Raw genomic sequence first — 23,663 nt, forward strand, 5'->3', positions numbered from 1 at the left:
CTTGCTGCACGTGAAGCATGAGCCCAGAGGAGGCTTGGCCCCTGACTTACCCACGGTTGGAGGACTGGCACTTCGTTTGGGGTTCCTGAGAGTGGTAGGCAGGAACTGGAAGGCCTCCTATTGAGCCTCAGCCTTGGCCTGATCTCGCCTTCTTGTTGGGTTTGGGTCTCCTGGTCTCTATTATTAAAGACCTTAAAGGTGAGGTTAACGAGGTCCTATTGAGGGGTTTAGTGGACCTGCATCATATTTTTGAAGTTGAGGCATATGTTGGGGAAGTAAAGGTTGTCAGGTGGGTGGAAAAAGACACCTGAGGTGCCTATCAATCTGTGAGGCTGGACACAGAGAATGGGATGTGGACTCAGACTACGCCCTCAGTTACTGCTGCCTCTCTCGGGTAGAGGAAGGGGAAGAGGAGGAGGGGGAGGGCGGCAGCAGTGGGTGGCCACACCAGGCCAGGCCTGCGGAGGCGGGACTTACTGCTTTAAAATGGTGGCCACCCTGGAGGTCAGTTACTCCCAGTGATACCAACAACAATCCAAACTTGACTACAACAAGGCTGTACACACAGTACACAAAAGGGGACACTAAGAGTGTCCACCTCAGGTAACTGGGAGACTGACCCACTGAACCATACAGGACACCTTAGCACACAAAGCCACCCTACCAACTCAGGGAAGCAGCAAAAACGCCGAGACAAGGAAACAGATCACAAACGAAAGAAAGGGAGGACAAAAAGCAACTGGATATAGAGTTCAAACCCACGCTTATAAGGTTTTTCAAGAATTTCCTAGAAAAGGCTGATAAAATAAATGAGACCTATGAGGAGATGATAAAGGATCAACTAGAAATAAAAAGGGGTCAACTAGAAATAAGGAATACATTGTCTGAAATAAAAAAATATTACACAGAGTCCTAAAAACAGAATGGAAGATCACAAGAATCAAGTCAAACATTTGGAACAAAAAGAGCCAGAAGACACTCCTCTGTAGAAGCAAGAAGACAAGAGAATCCAGAAAGCTGAAGATAATGTAAGAAACCTCTGGGAAAAGTTCAAGTGAACCAACATCAGAATTATGGGGGTTCCAGAAGAAGAGAGAGAGCAAAATACCGAAAACATACTGGAAGAAATAGTGACAGAAAACTTCCCCCACCTGGTGAGAGAATTAGGCTTACAAGTCTAGGAAGCCCACAGAACTCCAAACAAAAGGAATCCAAAGAGGACCACACCAAGACACATTATAATTAAAATTCCAAGAGCAAAAGACAAAGAGAGAATATTAAAAGCAGCAAGAAAAAAGCATGTAGTTACCTATAAGGGAGCACCCATAAGATTGTTAGCTGATTTCTCAAAAGAAAGCACGCAGGCCAGAGGGGAATGGCAAGAAATATTTAAGGTGATGAATAGCAAGAATCTTCAGCCAAAAATACTCTACCCACCAAAGCTATTATTTAGAGTCAAAGACACATAAAGAACGTTTCAAAAAAAAAAAAAAAAGCTAAAGGAGTTCATCACTGCCAAACCAGAATTATATGAATTGCTGAAGGGGGTTCTTTAGGAAGAGGAAGAAAATCAAGATAAAAATTATGAACAACAAATACGTAACTATCAACAAGTGAATCTAAAAACCAAGGGAATTAAAAAATCTGATGAACAATATTAACTGGTGAATATGATAGAATCAGAGGTATGAAAGGGGAGTGAACTGACAATTCTCAGGGGAAAGGGGAGTGGGGGGGTGTGGGAAGAGTCTGAACATAAACTGTGCACCTATGGATGAGGACAATGGGGGGTGGGGAAGGGGCAGAGTGTGGGGTGGGAACCTTGGTGGAGGGGAGCACTGGAGGTGGGGGTGGAAATGAGGAAAATTTGCAATAATATGAACTATTAAGATTTATCTAAAAATAAATACACAAAATAAATTGGTGGCCACCAAAGGGAGAACATGTGGTTGGAGAGGGAGGAGACAGCAGCCAATGTGGTGGCAGGCTGCTCACAATACACAAGGAAAGAGCAACCCAAAACAGAAATCACATTCAGCTGTTTGGTGCTGCAGGCAGTTAGAATTCTCAGAAGTAGGAATGCCCCACCCGACAAGGAAGGGACCAGAAGGGCTGCACAGGGAGGGCCATGCAAGCTTTGCCACCTCCTCCACAGCAGCTGCCCCTGCTGTAGCTGCAGCAGCCTCTGAGGCCATGCAGGCAGCGGCCAGTGGGCAGGACCAGTGGGGGAAAAAAGTTAAAACTATTTCCTGAGTCCTGAACTCCAGCATTGACCTGGGAAAAAGAGTGCTCAGCCAGAGAGGGACAGGTTTAGGGTTGTAAGGAGGTGGTGGGAGTGAGACACATGGAAAGATATGATCCGCTGGGTCTAAAGAGTCAGAACACAAGGAAACGGGTGTGAGAGCGCAAAGAGGACTTCCAGAGGAGGATCAGATGGTGGAACATGAGGAGTAAAGCCAGAGGTGACACTGGGAGGGAGAGAGGAAGGCAACACTGTTCCTAGAAATCTCTGAGGCTTCCTTGTCCCTTGGCAAAAATTATCTAGATCTCGGAGGAGATTGGAATGCCATTTTATGAGGCTGTCTGGCGGAGGATATTGGAACCGAAAGTGCCATTTTAAATGAGCTTTTTGGTTTGAAGTAGCCAGATTGGAATAGAGAGTCGAGGGGGTATGGATTGAGAGGTTCCCAAGACTGGAGGGAAGTGGCCACCGAGAAGTTGGGGAGGGAATAAGAGGCGTCCTCCTCTGCCTCAAAGCCAACCTGTAAAGAGATGAGAAAGGGTCCCAAGGTCGTCACCCCGAAACCTTTCCTGTGGAGTAGAACAGAGTTTTCCCAGCCAGGCGCCTGGGCTTCTGTAGAACATAGAACGTGAACGTACAACGTAGAACGCGTAACCGAGTAGACAGGAAAACTCTGAGGCCCTTCCAGGTCAAGGGAATGGGGGGTTGGTGGGGGGATGGGGAGGTTGGGAAGGGCCCCGAGGCCTACCGGTAAGAAAGCGAGGAGATTCCCACGTGTCCTGGTACGGCAGGGTTCCAGAGGTATTCTGAACCGGCCAATCAACTTAGGACCATGCCACTGAGCAGGGCCAGAGGATTTGCCATGTTCCCCTGGGGCTGAGGCACCATTTAAAAAGATGAACTAGAGTGGGTCTGAGACCAACATGCCAGGACACAGGTTTAATTGAAGAGAAGAGTACCACTGCCAGATGCTTCCAGAGAGAGAGCAGAAGAGAGCGAGGGCTGGGATATGAGCACCTTTATAGGGAGGAAAGGAGATGGGGCTTAGGGCACTCAGCACATGCTGTTTGGTGGTTTCATGTGAGGCCTATGATTAGGGACCTAGGGCCTTAGGAATCGGGGGCTTAGAGTATTTGGCAGGTGCTGGTTGGTGGTTCAGTGCTCAGGAATGTCTGGCTGCAGGTGGAGTTTATGTCTCTCGGGAGGATCTATCAGTCGGTCAGAATGCTTTGTCTTGCAAAACTGAAGAGTGGATTCAAAAACAAAAATGGTGGATAGAAACTAACCTTTGGTGGGATTGTGGGAGCACTCACTCGACGATCTTGCTTGACTCTGCCAACTGTTGGGAGCTCTGGACCTTGGATGCTGGGCATTAGACAGAGAAGACATGAGAAGTTGTAGGCACATGCAGGAGAGCCTATTGTAGATCAAGTAGCCATTGCTAATCTAGAAGCCAATAAATAAAGTAGTTCTTCAAGATAACCCCACAAGAGCAGGTATAGAAAGTGGCCCATCATCAGCTGGTCAGTAGAAACTTATATAGACGCTCAAACAGAGGAGGCCTCATGCCAACTAGGGATACACGATCAAAGAAGAAAAAACCCATTGAAACCTGTAAAGCATTCCTGGGAGTTGATTGGAGCCTAACTGTGGACACATGCTGGGAAGCAGAACCTCAAGGAATTGGGATAATGTTCTGGAGATTGGTGGGTTCTCCCCCACCAAGGCCATCTGTATTTATACTTTACAATCAAAGGAGGGATGTAGGTGGGTTACATGAAATGCATCGGGGAAAGATTCTGGAGGTGGGAGAAAGTGTAGAGGCTGAGAGAAATAATATAGAAAAATTCCCCTGCTAGCCCAGACTTCCCGTGAGAATGTGACCTTTAGAACTGAACCCAGGAAAAACAGGGTATGAGCCACACAGCACCAGACCACCAGACTCAGCCCCTAGAGGTAGTATCAACACAGCACCAGACCACCAGACTCAGCCCCAAGAGGTAGTAAACTTGATGTATTATCAACATCCTGCGGCGGTTCCACCCTGTTCCTTGTGATAATGTCTATCCTCCCCTCAAGGAATTCCTGTCTCTCTTTCTGGAAGACCCCCTCACCTTGTCCTTTTTTCTAACTTTGCGGTTTTTGCCTTTATAAGCCTGTAAGAAGTTCTGCTCGGGACTTGACTTGGATGCTCCTGCGTGAGTAACAGGTCAGGTCCCAGCGCGCTGGAATAAATCCTCTTGCTGTTTGCATCAAGTGCCGTCTCTTGCGTTTGACTGGGTCGTCGCTGATCCTGGGTCAGGGCAGGGGTCTCCTTCGGGGGGTCCAAAAAAGCAGAGCAGGGAGAAACCCTGGGTGGGATAAAAAGTAAAATGATGGACACATACTTAAGTGGGTGCAGGGACAATTAACGTGATAATGAAGGAATTTGTGGCATCTGTCATGGCGCCCAGCACATTTGGTAATGCCCCATGGGGTCCAGAAAGAGGGAGGTTACCAATCACCCAGACATTTCAAGGGCACGTTATTGTAGAGGGAAAATGACACATAGGCTCAGTTAAGGTAAAGATTGACCTTATCAATGAAGATACTAGCCTAAGACATAAGTGCCCACCATAATTGCGTTTAGTTAAAGTTTAATTTCAGACGATCCTTTGTGGTTACTTTAGGTCTCTCAGTTTCTAAATCTGCCATGCAGTTCTCCCGTGAGCTTGTCAGGTTAGCATGCGGCCCCTTTCGACTACAACAAGTTCCAGTGGTGTTTTTACATTGACATTATGATAGATACAACAAGACAGCAGGCTCAGTTAAGGTAAAGACGGATCTTTATTAGAGAAGATGCTGACCTAGAACATGACTGCCCAGTATAAACTGCTTCTTAATGAAAATGTTTTAAGTTCAGACCATCCTTGGTGGCTACTGTAGGTCTATGAGTTTGCCAGGCCGCCGTGCAGGCCTCCCCTGAACTAGTCAGGTTAGTATGTGGCCGTTTTTCATCCACAGTAGGGAATTTAACTTGGCTGTAATGATAGAGCATGTGTGCAAGTAGCTAGAGGGAAGCCTGGCATGGCTGCAATGCAGACATGGGTCTGCTTCCTCCTCTGTTGCTTCCAGCTTAGCATTCAGGGACAGGGTTCCCACCTCCCCCTCTTCAACCCCAGCTGAAGGCAGGGCCCCACTGCCACGCCCTGCCATTGTTGCCTCAGCTGACCCAGCCACTATGCCCTTGGCAGGAAGTGGCCACTGCAGATGGCGGGGGCCAGGTTTCACTGAGGACCCTCCCTCTCTGCGTGCCCATCCACGCTTCTCCCCACCCAGGCCATGAGGCTGGCAGCGGGCCCGGTCACCCTCAGGACGCCCCTCTTGCTGCTTGGGCTCTGGGTGGTGCTGGCTCCCGCCCAGTGTTCTCAAGGTCGTCCCTCCTGGCGCTACGTCTCCTCGGAGGTGGTGATTCCCAGGAAGGAGCAGCACCATGGCAAAGCCATGGCGGCAGCAGGCTGGCTCTCCTACAGCCTGAGGTTTGGGGGCCAGAGACACGTCCTCCACATGCGACGCAAGAGACTCTTTTGGCCTGGGCAGCTGGTGGTGATGACCCAAGATGACCAGGGCGCCTTGCAGGTGGACTACCCCTTTTTCCCTCTCGACTGTTACTACCTGGGCTACCTGGAGGACGTCCCTTTCTCCATGGTCACCGTGGACACGTGCTATGGGGGCCTGGAAGGCATCATGAAGGTGGATGACCTGGCCTATGAAATCAAACCCCTCAAGGATTCCCAGAAGTTTGAGCACATCATTTCTCAGATCGTAGCCGACACTAACGCCATAGGACCCATGTCCAGGCTGGGACACAAGGCTGAGAGACGCCCGCCTCCCTCTGACCCGGACCCCGGTGCAGCCTCCAGGATCAGCAGTAAGCTCTATTCATCCCACATTGGACAGATGAAAGGCTGTCTCATGAGTGCCCATTCCATTTATACTCTGTACAACAATGTGTCACAGTGTGCCCAATTCCTGGTACAACTAGGTAGTTTAATAGACGCCATGATGCAAGGTCTCAATATGAGATTCCACATCAGCCTCCTTGTCATTTATGATAGGGGAGAGCCAGCAGATATGAACAACCATAACGTGCCACGCGGTCCATTTGCTCAGAATTATGTCAGAAACATATACAATTTATTTGGTCCATATCCGGCCTTGATTGTGAACAGAAATGGGCCCCATGAACTTAATCATCTACCACGCGAGTACCAACTCTGTTGGACTAAAAATCTCATCTTTCTGGGTGAACTATCCAGACATTATTTATTGTTATCAATTATAGCAGCCCACCAAATCGGGATCCTGTTTGGTTTGCGGTTAGATTACGGCGTGTGTTCTTGCTATAGGAGGACCACCTGCATCATGAACAGATACCCTGTGTTGACAGATGCATTCAGTAACTGTTCCTTTACACATGTACAACACATATTGTCTAACAATTTAAACCGATGCCTCTTCTATGAATTAGAGTACTCAAACAGTAGCCTGACACCCTTTCGATGTGGAAACTATGTGGTGGAAGACAAGGAGCACTGTGACTGTGGGACCATCAAGCAGTGTTACCTCAACCCATGCTGCGAAATTGACTGTCGCTTTACGCCTAGGAGTATTTGTGACAGGGACTCCTGCTGTGAAAACTGCACCTACACACCCGCGGGGACGCTCTGCAGAACAATCCAGAACATCTGTGACCTTCCGGAGTACTGCAATGGGAACGAACCATGGTGCCCCAGCAATTTTTATCTTCTAGATGGAACCCCATGCACGGAAGACGGCTACTGCTACCATGGCAATTGTACCGACCGCAGTCTGCACTGCAAGGAGATCTTTGGGAAAGGGGCACTGAATGCTCCAGACGCCTGCTACAACATAAATACAAGGGGCAACCGGTTTGGACACTGTAAAGTAACTAACTGGTCCAAACCAGATCCTTGTGAGATGGCTGACGTTAAGTGTGGGCGCCTGCAGTGTGTCAATGTCACTCATTTGCCTCGGTTGCAGGAACATGTGGGGTTCCATCACTCAGTCTTAGGGGAGTTCTTGTGTTTTGGGGTGGGTGCACATCGTGCAACAGAAACAACTGATGTGGGTGCTGTGAGACCTGGTACCGCCTGTGGGGGTGGAAAGTTCTGTCTTCAGGGCTTCTGCAATGTTACTCTGGCGACCATAGAGTATAACTGTCCCCCTTCGAAATGCAACTACAGGGGCGTGTGCAACAATAAGGGAAACTGCCATTGCCATGTCGGCTCAGACCCTCCCCGGTGCATAAGCACTGGTGCAGGAGGGAGTATAGACAGCGGACCCCCTCCAAGAAGAAAACGGAGAGTGAGGGTAAGTCATACGTCACTGGTGTATTTGAGAGTGGTTTTTGGCCGCCTGCTTGCCCTCATAGCTGCACTGCTCTTCGGCATAGCCACGAATGTGAGAACTGTCCAGACCACTAGTCACTGAAGTAAACGTTAAGGTGCAGTAAACAGCAAGGCAGCGTTCGGACCCTTACACAACTGAGGCAACATGAAGAAACACCTGCAAAAAGACACCATAACCAGCTTGCAGAGCTCAAGCCCACACATCTGAGCGGCTGCAGGGGTCCTGCCTCACATCCAGGGTGCACACTGTGGACGTTTTCACACCTCTCTCTCTGACAGCTCTCTGGCCAGCGTCTGCAATAAAGTGTGAGCACCACACACAGGCTCCTGTGCAGTCCTTGTAGGTATGTAAGAACCCTGAGTGAGACTGAGGCTCGGGCCTGGAGAGGAGACCTGGTGAGCAGATGGCCTTGAGCTATGGACGCCTGTCCCAGGATTAGTGCCAGTGGCCACAAGTTCCTTTAGGGCCAATTCCTGACAGCTCCCACTACTGTCCCCTCGAACACCGAGTGTCCCTCAGTCCCAGGGCAAGGTCTCTAAACTGCTTGGGTTCAGAGCAATGTTGTGTCCCTCCCCTCTCCCAACCCTGTCATTTTCACACAGGGGTGGGGTGGTGTGGCTGTGGGCTGAGAGTGAGGGTTCCTTGTCTGCTAGTGACCCCTGCGCGCCCTGGAGAGCACCCTCCCCTGTGTGGAGGCGGAACAGTGAGTGGCACTCAATCAGAAAGAAGTGGCCCTCCTGACTCTGGCCTCAGAGTGAGAAGGCAAGCCCAGAGCAGATAACCCTCCCCTTACTTGCTCCACCAGAACCATCCTCTTGGCTTCTGCAATCTCGCTTGCTTCTCGCATGATGCAGCCAACCGCCCAGGCTGCCACATGTGTGGAAAGACCCCTGAATGCCGGGAGCTTATCATGTTTGGAAAAAGGTCAGAACCCGGTCATGTGTGTGTGAGCGACTGCCCCATGGCGTCAGCTACGGAGCCCGAGTGAGTCCCCACCTGCGGTTCTGTGGTGACCTCATATGGCTTAGGGCGGTGTCAGGTTCTGGGGCACACTGTCCACCCAATCGACCTTATGCGGGTCAGGGGCCTATACTGACCTGCCAATGGTAAGAGGCACCTCATTCCCTGGGAGGGGAGTGGCCAAATGGACGACAAGAAGAGTTTCTCTTAGTCTGTCTCTCAATACTGTTTACTGGGAGGGTTTTAGTTCATCCTTTTGGACTCCATCATGGAGTGGGGGTTCCTCACAACCTACAGGTCTGGAATGTATGATGAAAAACTTGAAGAAAAGGTTCTCAGGAGATTATGGGGTGAGATTCACCCCCGGAAAGCTGCGTGTCCTCTGAATTGGAGCGGCCCACCTTTGCTGTAGGATGGCCTTCTGAAGGCTCTGTCTCTCTCTCTCTCTCTTTAAAATATATTTTATTTATTTTTTTACAGAGAGGAAGGGAGAGGGATAAATTAGAAACATCAATGAGACAGAGATATTGATCAGCTGCCTCTTGCACACTCCCTACTGGCGATGTGCCCACAACCAAGGTACCTGCACTTGACCAGAATGGAACCTGGGACCTTCAGTCTGCAGGCCGACGCTCTATCCGCTGAGCCAAACCAGTTTTGGCTTCAGCTGAAGGCTCTCTTGATGTCCCCATGTTCCGTGCTATGAATGGGGTCATCACTGGAAGCCACGGCCACCTGGACCGGTTTCCTCACATAGACCAATGGTTAGAAATAGCTCAGATTAACCTTCCTGGTTCCGGTTCTGCATTTCTGGTCAGGGACAGTGTAAGGTCTACACAATGGAATACTATGCTGCCAGAAAAAAGAAGGAATTCTTATCATTTTCAGCAACCTGGATGGAATTAGAGAACATTATGCTGAGTGAAATAAGCCAGTCAATGGAAGAAAAACACAACATGATCTCACTCATTTATGACTGATAAAGAACAGTATAAACTGATGAATAAAAAGATAGATACAGAGACAGTAAAGCAACAAAGACTGTCAAATTACAGTGGGGAGGATAGGGAGATATGGGGGAGATAAGAGATCAACGGAAGGATTGGTATGCATGCATATAAGCATAACCAATGGATGGAAAACTCTGGGGAGGGAGGGCATGTATGGGCGTGGGGAGGGCAATGGTGAGATATGTACACATACAATACCTTATAGTAATAATAAAGATAACTGTTTATTTCTGGCAAGTACCCTTTCATACTTTTTCTCTGTAGGTATACAACCTATTTCCACAAGGATACATTTTCCACCAAAATGGTTAACAGATTATGCAAATAATGTTACAACTTGTTTTGTTTTCCAATTAACAACCACAAATTTCTTTCCCGGGAAAACAATAGCTATAAAAACCACAAATACATGTATACATACACACACACACACACACACAAACGTTAACCCTTTTTACGGATATTTTTTCCTTTTAAAAGACTGGAAAAGTGGGGTGCCGAAACACGGAGGGGACACATCCATCAGTTGCCTCTTGCACAGGCCCAACCGGGCTGGGGATGGAACCTGTAACCAGTATGTGCCTCTGACAGGGAATCAAACCCATAGCCCTTCAGTGCAAGGGCTGGCACTGTCTACTGAACCACACAAGCTGGGGCTGCTTTTCGTGGGTGAATACACAGGTATTTCCATCCAATATTTTTTTATTTTTTATTTTATTTTATTTTATTTTATTTATTTATTTATTTATTTTTAAATCAATCTTTATTGTTCATATTATTACAAAGGTTCCTCATTTCTTCCCCCCTCCACCAGGTTCCCACCCCCCCCTCTGCCCCCTCCCCATCCCCCATTGTCCTCATCCATAGGTGCACAGTTTATGTTCAGTCTCTTCCTCCCTCCCTTTCCCCGATAGTAAATCCCTTTTCAGATAGTAAATCTGTTACTTAGCATTTTCTCATATCAATAATACCTCCACATGCCCAATGATACACTTCACACAAAAGACATTTTCAAATAGGTCAACCAGCCTCATCCAGGCCCCACCCAAGGCACTCACAGATCAACACCCCAGCGCTATACTAACTCAACACATCCAGATCTAAGCCTTCATCACTTGATTCAGCAGACCCTCAAGTTTCCGCAAAAGTTTCCAGCCATGTCTGAGAGGCAGCCGTGGGCAGGTACAGGCGAGGAGCGAGCTGTTTCGGGCCTGGCTGCTCCGGGCCTGGCCTCTGTTGCTCTGGTTCGTTCCACAACCAGCTGCTCCGGGTCTGGTCACTGCCGCTCCCGACCTAGTTGCTCTGGACTTGGCTGTTGCCGCTACAGGCCTGGCCGCACCCGACCCGGCTGCTCTGGGACCGGTTGCTCCGGTCCCGGCCGCTCCGGGCCTGGCCGCTCCCAGCCTGTCAGCCGCTGCTCCGGGCCTGGCTGCTCCCAGCCTGGCAGCCACTGCTCCTGGCCTGGCCGCACGAGACCCGGCTGCTCCGGGCCTGGCCGCTCCCAGCCTGGCAGCTGCTGCTCCGGGCCTTCCATCCAATATTTGAATGCACAATATATTTAACCAAGTCCATTTTAATGAGCATTTACTTTAAAAAGCTTCCAATGGAAGTACCATTTGAGCCAAGACCTGAGATTGAAGTATCGTCTAGGTGAGGTGAGGTGGGGCCTTCCTAGGGAGATGCAGTGAAGTGCAAAGGCTCCAAGCCAGAGGGCAGTGTGCATGGGAGCTAGCTACATGTGATCATGACAGGAAAAGTAGCTCAGACGAGGGGGAGGTAAACGGGCAGACAGCCACGAGGCCGGGGGGTAGGCACAGTGGAGGGCACTCAGTTGAGTAGCCCGAGCTGGAGACCACACTGGCCTGGATGAGGCAGGTGGCTCAGTTCAGCTATATTCTCAGAATGAAGACACCTGTTCACCTCATTTCTCATCAATCTTTAAATGTTTACAATGTGATAGGCAACACTTGGCCTTGCACACGGTTTTAATTTGAGTTGCTATGATTACTAGTAAAGTAAAAAGAATCTTTTCACATGTTTCATGGGCATTTCAATTTCATCCCCGTGGAACTCCTCTTACCCTCTGGGCTGTCACCCCAGAGAGCATGCACGTAGCAACCGAGTTGCAGTTGGGGGCTGTAGGAAGTGTTAAGTGAGAACTCAGGCCTGTCATCTCCTTGGAGGTTCCCGTGGCTGCCATGGCCTTGGGAATGGGGGGTGGGTTCTTGCCTCCTGAGGGAAGGACCTGTCTCAGCCACCCTGCTCAGCAGTGCTGCCGTCTGCTGCCTCAGGACAGCCAGTCACTGGAGCCAGGCAGCCTTGTACTCCAGCCCCCACTCCAGCCACGTGACTTGGGTACTTCAAGCCTGTTCCCTCCTTTGGAGACGGCCCCTAATAAAGCTTTAGTCGTTTCTTTACCCATAGTTCCTGGGTGAAGCTCTAGGCACTTGAAAGCCACACTCACTAGCTGAGCACCTGCAGGCAGCTTACTCTGGCCTCCACTTACTGTGGAGGCCAGACCCTGCTGGGTCAGTCACTGTTTGTTTCAGAGCTGGGCAAGTCTGAGTTTCCCTTCCAGAGGCTGGACTAGAGAACCCTAAAGGCTCTCCAGGATTATAACTGACCTAATGACCAGTACAGAAAACAACAGGGTAGCAAGGAGGATGGCATCCCTGAGACTAGGCTGTCCTGGATTAGCTGGCTTTCAGTCCTTCATGCCTCCCAGGAAGCATGGACTCCGGCTACTTGAAAAGGGGCACAAATGGAGGTCTCAGTTCTACCTTATGTCCCTCTACTGCCCCAGCCAGGCTGAGGGCACCAAATGCATTTCAAATGTGGACAAGTAACAGACTACGGAGAGCCCTCTAAACCTCTTAGAGCCAAACCATCCTATGTAATAAAGAGCTAATGTGCTAAATATAATAGGACGAAGCCAGGGCTTCGAGGGGCTGCGAGGGCTGAACCCCCTGCATGAATTTCGTGCATCTGGCGCCTAGTGATTCATGAAACACGGTGCTAAAGGGTTTACCTTGATTCGAGGCATAGTAACTGTAGGTGGCTTGGCTTCCGCCACAAAACTGTGAGATGCTCCTTCTTCCACAAGGTAAGTTGTGTAGGGCATAAATTTCACACCTTTTGACCCAAACACAAAATCATCTCTCAAGCCATCGATTAGCATAACAACAACTTTCCCGAAGAGAGGTGGGGGGAGCTTGGTCCAACTGGAACTGGCTCCTAAAAGGGTTTGAAAGGAAAAAGAAAACGGAGCTGTCCGCTTTACTTAGCATTCCATGCCCTACAGCCGACTTTCTGCCCACGTCTCTAGCACAGCTCCCGCCATGTCTGCATGGGCCCTCCCAGTCCCCTACAGCGTGCGGGGCGGCTCCCACCAGGCGGCCGCGGGCCCCAGGACCCACTTAGGAACTGCCCGCTGCGCGGCGAGGAGTGAGTGCTGGGCCCGGACTCCCTGCCAGGCGAGGGCGCTGGAGAGGCACATGCAGGCGCTGCACCTGGAACGCGCGCCTCCCTGCGCGGACGGGGAGCTCCCGGCAGGCGGCAACCGTGTCCACAGGGTCAGCGGCTCGCGGAGCGGACCTGGGCAAACGGAGCCTCTGCCTGGCACGGACTGCCCGGAGGGGCCAAGGAGGGGTCCCCGGGGCGGCCGTCACGGAGTGTGAGAGACGACAGCGAGGGCTCCGCAGGGACCTCCATCTGCTGTGGCTCAAGGAGCCAAACGGGTGCCGGGGCCGCGGGGCTCGGAGCTGCTCGGGGACGGGGCGCGGGCTGGAGGGGCGGCCCGGCGCGGAGAGCGGACTTTCCGGTGACCGGACCGGAGGTGGAGACGGGCTGCCGGGGGCGGGTGTCGGGTTGTCGGGCGGACACGGAGCCTGGAGCGTCCGGAGAGGGGCCTGGGTGGGGTCAGGGAGAGGCCCGCGCGGACGGGCTCCGGAGGAGGGTCCTCGGGCCGAGGGCGGCCGGAGGCGGGGCCGTACCTGCCGAGGGCTCGGGCGCCGCCGGGGGCGCGGGCTGGGAGGAGGAGCGCACGGGAGGCGGGAAGAAGCCCCGCAGGAAGAGCGCGACTCCCAGCACCTCGACCGCCACGCAGCCCGCGGCGAAGGCCCCGCAGCCCAGCCGCATCGCGCCCTCCCCGGGCGCCCGGCCCGCGCACCTCGGGAACGCACGCACGCACGCACGCACGCACGCACGCACGCACGCACGGGGCGAGCGCTTCCGCTGCGGTGCCGCTGGCGGACGCAGGCCCCACGCACCACTTCCGGCGAGCCGGTCCAATCCCCGCCCTGTTCCCGCCCACCTGCCTGGCAGCCGGTGGCCATTGGCCGGGGGCACGCCCACCTCCCGCCAGGTTGGGGTTGGGGTGAGGGTCCTGGGATGAGGAGTGGGGGCAGAGGTTGAAGGGGAAGCCCCACAGCCAAGGGGGCGGGCGCTGGTGGCTACTTGAGCCAGTCCAGCAGGGACAGGCTGACTCCCCTGAGCCCCTGCCCTGTGGCAGACCGGCAGGTCATCCCCAAAGCCTGCCCTGCATCCCCCCAAGCCAGCAGCTTGTGTGGTAAGAAGGACAAAGATTGCCTGGGGAAAGTAGGCAAAAGGAATAAAAGTGCGTGTAATGGTTACAGATAAGAAGTGTTAACGTAAAAAGAAAGAAACATTCAAACCTGTAAAGAATTTCTGTGCCTTAATTTGAGCCCAACTGCCAACAATTGCCAGAAAACAGAATGTCAACGTATTGGGGTAATGCCCCGGATATCCACAGTCCCGTCACACCGCTTTGCACACCACAAGCAGAGGTGGAGACGCAGTGGGTCACATGAGATCCACCGGCGACACACAGACCCTGGAGGTGGGAGAAAGCAGAGGACGGAAGCCTCCGGGAATGGACGAAAAGTAAAATGACACGTCTTCTACCCAGGTGGGCACAGGACAGCCAGCAGTCAACAGCCAACATAACAATGAAGGAACTTACGGTGTCCTTCCCGCCTTGGTTGTGCCCTTGTTACAGAAGACTGGAGAAAAACCAAGCAACGCTGAGAGAAATGGAGTTACACAGCTTTATTACTTCGGTGGACTCAGAGGAGGTTGCCTCTCAAATCCTGAGCAAACCCATTTGTTGGAAGCCCCTCTTTGACCCCGTTTTGGTGTCTTTGTCCCCCAAATATGGATTATACTTCCAGACCATTCTCAGGCTTTGCAAAAAGCCCCAGGTGTTGGGGGGCTTGAGACCATACCGAAGGGCCTGGCCTGGCACCAGCAGTATAACCCCCTCCAGGGGCTGTGTCATGGTTTATGGCTGCTGTAAGATGGGAGCATTTAGCTAACAGGTCTTGCAAGACCAGTTTGTGGAGAAAGGGGCAGTGACTTAATTACAGTCATCAAGAAGGTACATTGGATTGCTGGCACACATTCAGATTGTAGGACCCCCCCTTTTCCCCACCCCCCCAAATATCAGGATTACTTTGGAATTAGCCTTTTAGCCTTCTCACCCTGAGGGGTACGGAAAAAGGGAAGCCACAAGTCACTCTCACATTTCACAGGTTTGCCCAATCTCCCCCCCCACTCCACCCTCCCCCCACCTTCCAGAGGCAAAAAGGCAATAGGCTCAGCCAAGATCAAAGTTGTTTTTTGCCAAAGAACTAGCCTAGGACATGACCACTCACCATAAACTGCTCTCCAATGGTCTTCAATTTCAGACCATCCTCTTTTTTGTGGTCCTCCCGTACCCCCATCCCTGCCCCCAAAGGCCCCTGCCTCCCAGGGCCACCAGCCAGTATGTAGCCCCTTTCCAGTCCACTCAGGCCATGTGGGCTGGGGATTTGCAAAGCACAGGCACATCCGGGACTCCTCTGCAACAAGGTTGTCGATCTTTCCAGGGTACTAGCTCTCCAGCACGCCCATGTCCCTGGGTGTGCAACTCTCAGCCAGGTTAGGATATGCATTCTCTAATCAGAACAGAACAATCCCATTAACAGAGCAGGATTACCATTTCTTCCCCTAGCAAAAGAGGGGGGAAAGTGGATGTGGGCTCCCTGAGAGGCTGGGTGGGGTTGGGGACCAGGGACCCGAACTTGGTTGTTCCCAGGAGTGCCTTATTTCCCCTAATCTGAGTACACAAAACCTCGGGAGTGTTAGGTTTGTTGCAGCAATTGAGTCAACACCCCTCCCCCGGGAACTGGCTTTTCAGGTCATTTCACTATGGATATTCCCTGTGCTGAGAGCACATTTCACTTGTGCTGACAACTTCCATTCTCTCCCCTCCGGGTATGCATAAAGAGGTCTTTGCCCCCCAAAAACCCACCAAAAGTCCTGTCAAGGCCGCTGACTCCTGTCCCCGGGTGCTGGCGCCATGCAGGCTGAGCCAGGTGGTGTGCGGATGACCAAATAAATCCCTCCCCACTCTGGCCTCGTGCCTTCCTCCTTTGGCTCCTTTGGCGACCTAAGAAGGAGCAGCACACAGCACTCCTCGCCCCTCCCTGGGTCCCAGCTATCCTTTGTTACCATGTGGGCCACCCCAGGATTGTGGGATGTCTTGCCCCAAACAGGGACACTTACCCAAAGGGCCACAAAGCTCCACAGAGCCCACAAGAGGACTCTACATGGTGTGTGTTGTAGATGGTGGATGGGCTCCCGGTGTCTGACCTGTGGAGTCAGGTCAAACCTGGGGTCAGCAACCTTGGTACTTGGGTTCTGGCTGGCAAAGAATTCAGAGCCACGACCCAAACAGTAAGAGGACATTTATCTGGTAAATCACAGAGGGAGCAAAAGTAATGTCTAGAGGACTTGGGCCTAGGAAAAAAAGTTATACACGCAAAGGAAGGGCCCTTGGAGCTTGGGAGTGAGGAAGATGACAGTAACAGGCCTTGGGAAGGGAGGGGGAAGGGAGGGGAAAGGCAGGGGCTGTCCTGGGAAGAGAGTGAAACAAAAATGCTGTGGTGATAGGTGAAAGATGAAGTAGAGAGGGTCGGAGACTGGGATTCCAGGACACAGGCTCAATTGAAGAGAAGTGTGCCATTGCCAGCTGCTTCCAGAGAGAGTGGAAGAGCACGAGGGCCGGGCTACAAGCACTTTTTCAGGGGACGAGAAGCGATGGGGCTTAGGGCACTCAGCACGCTCTGATTGGTGGTTTCATGTAAGGCCTATGATTAGGGACCTAGGGACTTAGGAATCAGGGGCTTAGGGTACTGGGCAGTTGCTGATTGGTGGTTCAATGGTCACGAATGTCCGGCTGCAGGTGGAGTTTATGCCTGTCCATCAGTTGGTGGAAGGGAGGATGTATCATTCCAGGCTTCTGGTAATATTTTTTAAAAAACTGAGAGTCTGGGCAAGGTCAGGGGTGAAGGTCAATCTTCCATAATTACTTTTAGCTGAGTGGGTTCGTCGTTAGGGACATCTACCCGGGGTCTCAAAGATTCTGGTGTTCCGTTCTGAACTCAGTGCCAGATAGATCTGTCCTACCTTCTGGTTGGCAAATGCCTGCATTCTGTTCTGTAAAAGACTAGTAAAACAGCGCATGAGACAGGGCTCAAAGGGCAAGATTAAGAATATAGATACCAGTGGGCCTAATAGTGGGGGAAGCCACGGACTAAGTGAGCCAAAAACAGGTAGTGTTTTCTGTGCTGGGTGAGGGGTGCAGCAGCCCCATTTCCCCAAGAGACTGTTTGTGACGTCTTGAGAGCGATCCTGTTGACTCACGAGGGATGTAAAAGCTGGTCCTGAGGCTGCCACTGAGCCTCTTGTCTGGTTTTGCCGCTTTTCTGCGCCTGGAGCTGACAGTTACCTGAGACCTAGATGTCACTTTTAGGGGAAAAGTGTAGGGGTTTTCGTTGCCTCACTAGTGATATGAAAGGGGAGACCAGGGTACCCTGGGAGTGAGGTTCTTGTTTTCCCAGTTTTGCCCCTTGTTGGGCATCTACATGTTTCTTGTAGGTCCTGAGTCAGGGTTTCAAAGTGGGTAGAGCAGTGGTTAAGCTCCCTATGGCAGTTCCAATTCCTGCTGTGATGACAAGGGTTAGAAGGAGAGGGATGATCTGGACTCTTCTTTTGTCAGATATGATGGATACGGGGACAGGTAAAGACTGATTATTGAGGCTGCATCTATTGTACATTGGGTGAGAGAGAAATGAGAGTACAGGTTCCTGTTCTGGGATAGGGAGACAGATGTATGTGTGTTCCCCACAGAGGAAGAAAAATCCCTGATGATGGAGACAAGCTGATAGGTATAGGGAGAAGAGGCGGGCTAAATGGTATGAGATTCCTTTTTCTACTCCAAGCTGAGAGAGCAGTCACCATGGCGCTACCAATAAGAGGTGATGGATGAGTGATTGAGACTGTGTTGCAGTGAAAGTGGGAGGGAAAAGGGAAGGAAAGGAGTAGTGAAAGCCGGGGACCTGGATGGTTGGATAAGGAGTTAGAGACTGTGAATATTCTGGTTTACCTTAAGAAGTGGCTAGCAACCTTGTCCTGCCAGGCTTGGAGACTGCAGCGTCACTTTAAAAGGCAGGACGGGAGGGAGCGGGGAGACTCCGCAACCTGCTCCCAGGCTAGCCAGGCCTCTAGGCGCTTGAGTTTTTTTTTTTTTTTTAAATATGTTTTATTGATTTTTTACAGCGAGGAGGGGAGAGAGATAGAGAGTTACAAACATCGATGAGAGAGAGTCATCGATCAACTGCCTCTTGCGCACCCCCTACTGGGGCTATGCCTGCAACCAAGGTACATGCCCTTGACCAGAATCGAACCCGGGACGCTTGGGTCCGCTGGCCGACGCTCTATCCACCGAGCCAAACCGGTTTCGGCTAGCCGCTTGAGTTTTTAAATGGCCCAGCATTCTTCCTAGAGATAGAGGAGATGGGAAGATGAGGCATTTAAGGTCCTTGTGGAATGAGAGAGTGAAACTGAGGTAGGTGACTGTGGTTTGGGAAAACTGGGCTTCATGAGGGCATGCTTGAAAGCCCTGGCTGGGCACTAAGGTAGGAGAAAAGAACGAATGGGGAAATTTGAGGTGGCTAATGGCTGTGAGACTGATCCCTCAACCCCATCATAGAGACTAAGGAGTGGACAAGGGTCTCAGCGAGTTCACAGAGGGCAGAATAAGTGGCCCTAGTGTCGATTAAAAATGAGATCGGCTTACCTGCCACCATAGTCGTTGCCTGAGGCTCTGTCCTGGTGATGTAAGTCTGTGAGGCCCTGTTGGGGCCTGGGAGGCTTCTTCGGTGCCCAGGCCCACGAGGTCTGGGAGCTCCAAACCGGATCCAGAGGGCAGCCATGCTGGACTTGCTGAAGCCTGACCCGGAGGAGCCAGACTACAGTCTGATTGCCAGTGGTCTTCCCTTCCGAGCCTTGGGCAGGACCCTGGCGGGGGTCTCGGGTTTGAGCGGGACTTGGCTCAGTGTCCTTCCTTGCTGCATGTGAAGCATGAGCCCGGAGGAGGCTTGGCCCCTGACTTACCCACGGTTGGAGGACTGGTACGTCATTTGGGGTTCCTGAGAGTGGTAGGCAGGAGCTGGAAGGCCTCCTACTGGGCCTCAGCCTTGGCCTGATCTTGCCTTCTTGTTGGCTTTGGGTCTCCTGGTCTCTATTATTAAAGACCTTAAAGGTCAGGTTAATGAAGTCTTATTGAGGGGTTTGTGGAACTGCATCATATTTTTGAAGTTGCGGCGTGTGTTGGGGAAGTAAAGGTTGTCAGGTGGGTGGAAAAAGACACCTGAGGTGCCTCTCAATCTGTGAGGCTGGACACAGAGAATGGGATGTGGACTCAGACTACGCCCTCAGTTACTGCTGCCTTCCTCGGGTAGAGGAAGGGGAAGAGGAGGAGGGGGAGGGCGGCAGCAGTGGGTGGCCACACCAGGCCAGGCCTGGGGAGGCGGGACTTACTGCTTTAAAATGGTGGCCACCCTGGAGGTCAGTTCCTCCCTGTGATACCAACAACAATCAAGACTTGACTACAGCCAGAACTGGTTTGGCTCAGTGGTAGAGCGTCCTTCTGCGGAATGAAAGGTCCCAGGTTCGATTCCGGTCAAGGGCATGTACATTGGTTGCGGACACATCCTTGGTATAGTGTGTGTAAGAGGCAGCTGGTCAGAGTTTCTCTCTCATCAAAGTTTCTAACTCTCTATCTCTCCCTTCCTCTTTGTAAAAAAAAATCAATAAAATATATTAAAAAAAAAAAAAAAGGACTTGACTACAACAAGGCTGTACACACAGTCCACAAAAGGGGGCACTAAGAGTGTCCACCTCAGGTAACTGTGAGACTGACCCACCGAACCATACAGGACACCTTAGCACACAAAGCCACCCTACCAACTCAGGGAAGCAGCGAAAACGCCGAGACAAGGAAACAGATCACAAACGAAAGAAAGGGAGGACAAAAAGCGACTGGATATAGAGTTCAAACCCACGCTTATAAGGCTTTTCAAGAATTTCCTAGAGAAGGCCGATAAAATAAATGAGACCTATGAGGATATGATAAAGGATCAACTAGAAATAAAAAGGGATCAACTAGAAATAAGGAATACAGTGTCTGAAATAAAAAAATATTACACAGAGTCCTAAAAACAGAATGGAAGATCACAAGAATCAAGTCAAACATTTGGAACAAAAAGAGCCAGAAGACACTCCTCTGTAGAAGCAAGAAGACAAGAGAAGCCAGAAAGCTGAAGATAATGTAAGAAACCTCTGGGAGAACTTCAAGTGAACCAACATCAGAATTATGGGGGTTCCAGAAGAAGAGAGAGAGCAAAATACCGAAAACATACTGGAAGAAATAGTGACAGAAAACTTCCCCCACCTGGTGAGAGAATTAGGCTTACAAGTCTAGGAAGCCCACAGAACTCCAAACAAAAGGAATCCAAAGAGGACCACACCAAGACACATCATAATTAAAATTCCAAGAGCAAAAGACAAAGAGAGAATATTAAAAGCAGCAAGAAAAAAGCATGTAGTTACCTATAAGGGAGCACCCATAAGATTGTTAGCTGATTTCTCAAAAGAAAGCACGCAGGCCAGAGGGGAATGGCAAGTAATATTCAAGGTGATGAATAGCAAGAACCTACAGCCAAAAATACTCTACCCAGCAAAGCTATCATTCAGAGTCAAAGGCCAGATAAAGAGCTTCACAAATAAAATAAAATAAAAAAGCTAAAAGAGTTCATCACTGCCAAACCAGAATTATATGAATTGCTGAAGGGGGTTCTTTAGGAAGAGGAAGAAAATCAAGATAAAAATTATGAACAACAAATACGTAACTATCAACAAGTGAATCTAAAAACCAAGGGAATTGAAAAATCTGATGAAAAATATTAACCTGTAGGGAGCCGAAAAAGAATTGGTGACTACATCTTAAAAGACACCTCCATCTTAGGCACTGAGTTTCTGTCTTACCAGAAGTCATGTGACAAGCTGCGTTGTGGCAGTTAACTAGAAATGATCTAAATGCCTAGCAGCATATCTGGCCATTGAGCAAGGCACACCTGTTGTGATAACTCGCCCCGCCCCGGAGAATCTCTGCTGTATCCTCCCCTGCAGACACATCCTGCTGATACACAGCCCGCCCCGCCCTGCAATGTCTCCGCGGCAACTTCCCCCTACGACCTGTGTACTACATTGCCGCTGCAAGAAATAAAATTTGAGGCTTGATCAGAACCCTGTCTTGCCTCCATTTCTCTGCGTCTCCTGTCCTCCCTCATTCCCTTCCAGGTGTCTCCTCGCTCCCACGTATCTGTCCCGCAGGCCTGGGCATTAACTGGTGAATATAATACAATCAGAGGTATGGAAGGGGAGTGAACTGACAATTCTCAGGAGAAAGGGGAGTGGGAGGTGAGGCGGGAAGAGTCTGAACATAAACTGTGCACCTATGGATGAGGACAATGGGGGTGGGGAAGGGGCAGAGTGTGGGGTGCGAACCTGGTGGAGGGGAGCAATGGAGGGGGGGGATAAGGAACATTAGCAATAATATGAACAATAAAGATTTATTTAAAAATAAATAAATAAAATTAAATGGCGGCCACCAAGGGGAGAACACATGGTTGAAGAGGGACAGGACAAGCGGCCAGTGTGGTGGCAGGCTGCTCACAAGAAACAAGGAAAAAGGAACCCAAAGAGAAATCTCATTTACCTGTTTGGTGAGCCAGCAGGCAGGCAGGCAGGCGGGCGGGCGGGCTGGCGGGCGGGCGGGCAGGCTGGCAGGTGGGATGGCGTGCAGTTAGAATTCTCAGAAGTAGGAATGCCCCACCCGACAAGGAAGGGACCAGAAGGGCTACACAGGGAGGGCCATGCAAGCTTTGCCACCTCCTCCACAGCAGCTGCCCCTGCTGTAGCTGCAGCAGCCTCTGAGGCCATGCAGGCAGCGGCCAGTGGGCAGGACCAGTGGGTGTTAGGGGGAAAAAAGTTAAAACTATTTCCTGAGTCTGAACTCCAGCATTGACCTGGGAAAAAGAGTGCTCAGTCAGAGAGGGACAGGTTTAGGGTTGTAAGGAGGTGGTGGGAGTGAGACACATGGAAAGATATGATCCGCTGGGTCTAAAGAGTCAGAACACAAGGAAACGGGTGTGAGAGCGCAAAGAGGACTTCCAGAGGAGGATCAGATGGTGGAACATGAGGAGTAAAGCCAGAGGTGACAGTGGGAGGGGAGAAAGGAAGGGAACACTGTTCCTAGAAATCTCTGAGGCTTTCTTGTCCCTTGGCAAAAATTATCTAAATCTCGGAGGAGATTGGAATGCCATTTTATGAGGCTGTCTGGCGGAGGATATTGGAACCGAAAGTGCCATTTTAAATGAGCTTTTTGGTTTGAAGTAGCCAGATTGGAATAGAAAGTCGAGGGGGTATGGATTGAGAGGTTCCCAAGACTGGAGGGAAGTGGCCACCGAGAAGTTGGGGAGGGAATAAGAGGCGTCCTCCTCTGCCTCAAAGCCAACCTGTAAAGAGATGAGAAAGGGTCCCAAGGTCGTCACCCCGAAACCTTTCCTGTGGAGTAGAACAGAGTTTTCCCAGCCAGGCGCCTGGGCTTCTGTAGAACATAGAACGTGAACGTACAACGTAGAACGCGTAACCGAGTAGACAGGAAAACTCTGAGGCCCTTCCAGGTCAAGGGAATGGGGGGCGGATGGGGAGGTTGGGAAGGTCCCCGAGCCCTACCGGTAAGAAAGCGAGGAGATTCCCACTTGTCCTGGTATTGCAGGGTCGAGAGGTATTCTTAACCGGCCAATCAACTTAGGACCATGCCACCCAGCAGGGCCAGAGGATTGTACATGTTCACCTGGGGCTGAGGCACCATTAAAAAAGATGAAATAGAGTGGGCCTGAGACCAAGATGCCAAGACACAGGGTTAATTGAAGAGAAGAGTACCACTGCCAGCTGCTTCCAGAGAGAGAGAGAGCAGAAGAGAGCGAGGGCTGGGATATGAGCACCTTTATGGGGAGGAGAGGAGATGGGGCTTAGGGCACTCAGCACACGCTGTTTGGTGGTTTCATGTGAGGCCTATGTTTAGGGACCCTAGGGAATTAGGAATCGAGGGCTTAGGGTATTTGGCAGGTGCAATGGTTGGTGGTTCAATGCTCAGGAATGTCCGGCTACAGGTGGAGTTTATGTCTGTCCATCAGTTGGAGAAAGGGAGGATCTATCAGTCGGTCAGAATGCTTCGTCTCAGAAAACTTAAGAGTGGATTCAAAGACAAAAACGGTAGTTGGAAACTAACCTTTTGGTGGGATTGTGGGAGCACTCACTTGTTGATCTTGCTTGACTCTGCCAATTGTTGGGAGCACTGGACCTCAAATGCTGGGCATTAGACAGAGAAGACATGAGAAGTTGTTGGCACATGCAGGAGAGCCTATTGTAGATCAAGTAGCCATTGCTAATCTAGAAGCCAATAAATAAAGTAGTTCTTCAAGATAACCCCACAAGAGCAGGTGTAGAAAGCGGCCCATCATCAGCTGATCAGTAGAAACTTATATAGACGCTCAAACAGAGGAGGCCTCATGCCAACTAGGGATACACGGATCAAAGGAGAAAAAACCCATTGAAACCTGTAAAGAATT

The 23,663-nt window shown here is 50.8% G+C and overlaps 2 protein-coding genes across 5 annotated transcripts in view; one reads left to right on the forward strand and one right to left on the reverse strand.

Moving 5' to 3' along the window:
* Positions 1 to 23,663, reverse strand: part of LOC311619885 (GPI ethanolamine phosphate transferase 2-like) — a 55,388-nt gene that overhangs the window by 5,148 nt on the left and 26,577 nt on the right. The window contains exons 1-3 of one of the 4 annotated variants that reach the window (XM_084878544.1): positions 13,617 to 13,822; positions 12,653 to 12,858; positions 3,529 to 3,607 (exon numbers count right to left, since the gene is read on the reverse strand). In XM_084878544.1, coding sequence (XP_084734670.1) covers positions 3,529 to 3,607; positions 12,653 to 12,858; positions 13,617 to 13,761 — 430 coding nt within the window. In that variant the 5' untranslated portion in view covers positions 13,762 to 13,822. Of the gene's footprint in view, positions 1 to 3,528; positions 3,608 to 3,761; positions 4,594 to 9,388; positions 9,507 to 12,652; positions 12,859 to 13,616; positions 17,132 to 23,323; positions 23,404 to 23,663 lie in introns of those variants that run through there. The other 3 variants (XM_084878545.1, XM_084878546.1, XM_084878543.1) reach the window with 3 other exon arrangements.
* LOC311612749 (disintegrin and metalloproteinase domain-containing protein 21-like) lies at positions 4,604 to 7,757 on the forward strand (the record flags this gene model as incomplete). The annotated part of the gene is given in 2 exon segments (XM_084865948.1): positions 4,604 to 7,725; positions 7,727 to 7,757. Coding segments are annotated over 2 exon segments (2,193 nt in total). The 5' UTR covers positions 4,604 to 5,563.

The sequence above is a fragment of the Pipistrellus hanaki genome (genome assembly GCF_964339955.1).
Source record: "Pipistrellus hanaki genome assembly, chromosome: 1".
NCBI lineage: Eukaryota > Metazoa > Chordata > Mammalia > Chiroptera > Vespertilionidae > Pipistrellus > Pipistrellus hanaki.